The sequence below is a fragment of the Limulus polyphemus genome, unplaced genomic scaffold (assembly GCF_000517525.1).
Source record: "Limulus polyphemus unplaced genomic scaffold, Limulus_polyphemus-2.1.2 Scaffold3025, whole genome shotgun sequence".
Lineage (NCBI taxonomy): Eukaryota > Metazoa > Arthropoda > Merostomata > Xiphosura > Limulidae > Limulus > Limulus polyphemus.
The window spans coordinates 119,473-124,044 of record NW_013668635.1 but is presented as its reverse complement, the minus strand read 5'-3'; the positions used below and the strand labels follow the sequence as shown (position 1 = coordinate 124,044).

Sequence of the window (4,572 nt, the reverse complement as noted above, 5' to 3'; positions counted from 1 at the left end):
TTTTTGAATAAACTAACAAGTTACACCCTAGATCATATTTTTGATAAACTAATAAGTTACACTTAGATCATATTTTTGATAAACTAATAAGTTACACCCTAGATCATATTTTTTAATATTCGCTTTCTCAGTAAATACAAGTATAACTTTTCAATTTTTATTCCAACTGGATGACCAACATTTTTGAGATTTCTTTACTTCGTATCATTCATGAAAAACACGCTGATTGTCCGTACATAACAACTTAAGTTCTTTAGTCCTTAGATTAATTTTGTGCTAGAATTAATTTATATCGCGAAGTAATTCAACATTAAAACGACAAATAACGTAAGCTATACTTTCAGAAACTTAAATTTTGTTACAATACTTACATCAATAAATATTCAGCGCCTCCCTACGGTGAAATTGTGATTCACATATAAGTTCTATAACGTACCTGATCAACAGGAAATATATTATAATAATTTCTTTTGGGGCACATTGTGCTGTTATATTAAGAGAAAAAAAACAAAACATTTTTTGGGGCACAATTAAAGATAAATTCTTTCTTAGAAGTTTTAGCCGACTAATTTCGATAAAACAGATACCTTTTTCTATTAGTTGCTAGCGCTGATGATGATAACTGTGATACCGAAACTAGTCAGCTGAAATTTCTAACAAATATATATTATCTTTAATTGTGCCATAAAATGTCGTTTTACTTATTTACTCTTAATAAGAAAATATATTGTTAATTTATTTTTTATTAGGACGGCCAAACAAATACAAATACAAAGTGTTACTGAAAGTATTATTTCCATACAATGTTTGTTTGTTGAATTTTGCGCAAAGCTACTCAAGGGCTATCTGCACTAGCCGTCCCTAATTTAGAAGCGATAGACTAGATGGAGGGTAGCTAGTTAACACCACCACCCGCCAACTCTTGAGCTACTCTTTCCACAACGAAACGTGGGATTGACCCTCAAGGTTGAAAGGTCGAGCATGTGTGATGCCCGATTCGACCCCGCGACCCGCATATTGCGAGTCGAGCGTCCTAATCACTAGGATATGCCAGGTCCTTTAATACTTTTTATTATTAAGGTTTCTAATGGCTGCTGTTTTTGATGTTCAAGTTAAAAAAAAGAAATAGAGGTAGCACATTTTACTAAAATCAAATACAGCTTATACTACGTATCACAGGTAAGACTCCGAAAACTCGAAGTCGGAATGCGAAGCTCTGGATCCTCGAGCCATGGAGCACGAAGTGCCTGTGACGTAACCAGAATCAGAAACTGGGTCGATAACAACCTTTTCTTTTGGCGATAGCATCACACCGTCCGCATACTGAACCGGCAAAGTGATTCGCACTCTCTCACCGCTAGAGGCCGTTCCATGAGAATATCTCAGTGCATTCTTCTCTCGTAGAGCTTGATTCAGGAGTTTGATTTGCTCTTCTTTCTGTAAAGAAACAATGAAACATTGCACTTTGCAGAGATTAGCGAGGCATTACAGTTTGTAGTTAAGTAGCTTCATAAGTTCTAAAACAACATTTAGTTGGTTCACAAAGAACAAGACTCACTGAACTTCAGTTATTACTTTAGTATATAATATTCTATGTATCAGTAAAAGACAGTCAAATAAGTACATAGATACACATATATATATTTATATATGGATGGAGAAGTAATAATTTTATTACTTCCGATATCTGTCTCTTCAAATCGTTGTTTTCGGCTAACAGACGTTGGTGGCGCTCTTCTTCTTCTTTCGTCGTAATTGTGTCAGTAAGATTTCTGGCATCAGTTCGTTCTTTAGGTCGTCTGACCAGTTCAATAACCTAAAAATAGAATTAAAAAACAGTAGAGGGAAAGACAGGTTATTAATTACGTCGTTTCACATAAATTTAGAGTGAATTCTATGTTCAGAACTTATTGAAAGTCGTTATCTTAAAAATCGTGGTTCGATCCCCGCGTTGAACACAGCACAGGGACTAGGTTATATCACTAGGTTGAAGTTATTCATTACGTTTCTACAAGACAAAAACTGTGTTCTTACGTTTCTACAAGACAAAAACTGTGTTCTTACATTTCTACAAGACAAAAACGGTGTTCTTACATTTCTACAAGACAAAAAACGGTGTTCTTACATTTCTACAAGACAAAAACGGTGTTCTTACATTTCTACAAGACAAAAACGGTGTTCTTACATTTCTACAAGACAAAACTGTGTTTCAAACTTACTTTGGGGACAAAAATAAGAGCCATGGACAGAAAACTGCAAAAAATAATAGCTAAAGCGACAAAAGCAAAAGTTGCATCTTGTTGACTGCTGATAACTAGGGTTACAGGAGCGGTAATAAGACAGAGAACCTGGAAACAATACAAACATTATAAGTCACAAATAATCTATTTTAGCTTTATCAAAAAGCTAAGATGTCTAAAGAAAGATACTAAATGATCAACTATTTAAAGAAAATAGGAAAATGGTTTTATATGATAATTAAAAGAAATAATGTACAGTTATTCGTTGTATAAATGCTGCCACGTAGAAACTTTCAAAGTGCAAGTCACGAAATTGTAAGATTATTTCTTCTGGCGACAATGATTATTGACAATTAAAATTGTTATATTTAAATTTAAACAACATTGGAAGTGGTTCATAACTTAAAACATTTAAAAACGGTCGTTTTTGTCGAAAAAGCTGGTCAGAAATGAATTGGGCATCTCTTATGGATCAGGGCCACGTTTTTCTCAAAATAGTTTGTAAATACAAATACACTAATGAAAGATACTTAGATGAAATGTTTACAACTTAATTCGTTTCACTTATAGTGACCCGAAGATTCGTCGTTCGTGCCCAGTCACTGTAACAGCGAAGATCAAATCTCACAATTCGATTATACAAGAGTTGGCGGAGGGTGCTGTTGACAGTTACCTTCCCTCTAGTATATCAGCTCAAAAACGATAGGGATGGCTATGCACAGATTGCCCTTGGGTATCTTTGCGCGAAAATTCTAAAAACAAAAACAACAACCTTTTCAGCCATTTTTTTTTATATTTTTCAGATCTTATGCTGTAGGCTGCGTTTATTTTTTTTTCGATTTATTGTGTTATTTTTAATACAAGGACAAGTTTAACTTAACTCGCAGAGAAGAAAATATACTATAAGCAGCCGTTAGAAATATATAGCAAAATGACAGTCACTCATTTTCATAATAGATTCGGCTTTATAGATAAATTAAAACTGTTAACATAAAAAAGATGAAACAAATTAAACTTGGTTGCAAAAAACAAAACCAAAACATTCAAGATTGGTCAAATCAGGGGTGCCGGAAAAAGTGGGGAAGGGGGTCATTCCAAATGAAATAATTTTCAGGTTTCCACCGCACGATTGCACACTAAGTCGTGCACACACAAATGTATGACATCATGAGGTCCAGTTTTGAAAAATTATGTATGACGTATTCACACAAATTTTCTCCAATATAAAATTATAATTGCAATTTTGAGTTATTTGTTTCGGATGAAATAATTTTTAAAAATAATAACTTTATCCCTAATTCCCAATTTTTAGCCTTTCATTGGAAGTCTTATTCAGATTGTGGAAATAAATAAATAAATTTTTCGCCCGCGCAGAGAGAACTTGTCAATAGCAACAGAAGACAATGAGGGTAGTTAAAAACATTTTTTCAAGCATACATTGTTAAAAATTCTCCCCTTTGATGTTAAAAGTGAGGGACAGAGGCCATCTCTTTATAAAAAGTGAGTGAGAATTGGCCCGTCTCTGGCACCTATGGTAAAATTTGCATATTATCATGAAATAACCATGTCAAATTTTCTTTAAACTTTGTGTTTTTGATGTTAGTCTTACCACAACGTTGTAAATGCACATTCCCACTAGTCTCGAATCATTCAGTTGTTTAATCTTTATGCTGCGGGTCTCGTAGGCGAGAAAAATGCCAAAAATAAGCAGTAGACCTTTATATCCGTACATTAGTCCTGCAAAAAAAAAGGAAAACAAACATTATTAAAAAAAGAGCGAGAGAGAGAGAGAGAGATGAATAAAGTACGTTGAACATAGCTTTGAAATGCCAAAGGTTAAAAACCTGAAGATATGGGATCGCTGAGTAAATTTATTATCATCATCATGTTTCTAACTTGAATCTCCTCTAATGGGTCAGCTAAAATCCGGGGTTCGATTCCACGCGTTGAACAGAGTGCACGTCTAAATAAAACATATTCTATGTTTATCCCTACACGTGGTGATTACTGGGTACACTATCGCAAATATCCAAATAAAACAACACGATGCTAGAATAAATAGCGGTTGTGTATGTTTTTGTTTGTAGTTAAGCACAAAGCTACACAAAGGGGCTATCTGTGCTCTGCCCACCACGGGTATCGAAACCCGATTCCTAGCGTTGTAAGTCCGTAGACACACCGCTGTGCCACTGGAAGGCTGTTATGTTTGTTTGTTTGAAGTTAAGCACAAGCTACACAAAGGGCTATCTGTGCTCTGCCCACCACGGGTATCGAAACCCGGTTTCTAGTGTTGTAAGTCCGCAGACATACTGCTGTGCCACTGGGGGGGGGG

At 35.0% G+C, this 4,572-nt stretch overlaps 1 protein-coding gene across 1 annotated transcript in view; it reads right to left on the bottom strand.

Moving 5' to 3' along the window:
* Positions 1–1,126: 1,126 nt before the first annotated feature.
* The window catches only part of LOC106468493 (gamma-aminobutyric acid type B receptor subunit 1-like), a 30,942-nt gene continuing 27,496 nt past the window's right edge, over positions 1,127–4,572 (bottom strand). Inside the window, exons 14-17 of the mRNA XM_013928922.2 lie at positions 3,850–3,977; positions 2,220–2,348; positions 1,679–1,816; positions 1,127–1,437 (exon numbers count right to left, since the gene is read on the bottom strand). Of these exons, the coding sequence (XP_013784376.1) occupies positions 1,174–1,437; positions 1,679–1,816; positions 2,220–2,348; positions 3,850–3,977 (659 nt within the window). The 3' untranslated portion in view covers positions 1,127–1,173. The remainder of the gene's footprint in view (positions 1,438–1,678; positions 1,817–2,219; positions 2,349–3,849; positions 3,978–4,572) is intronic.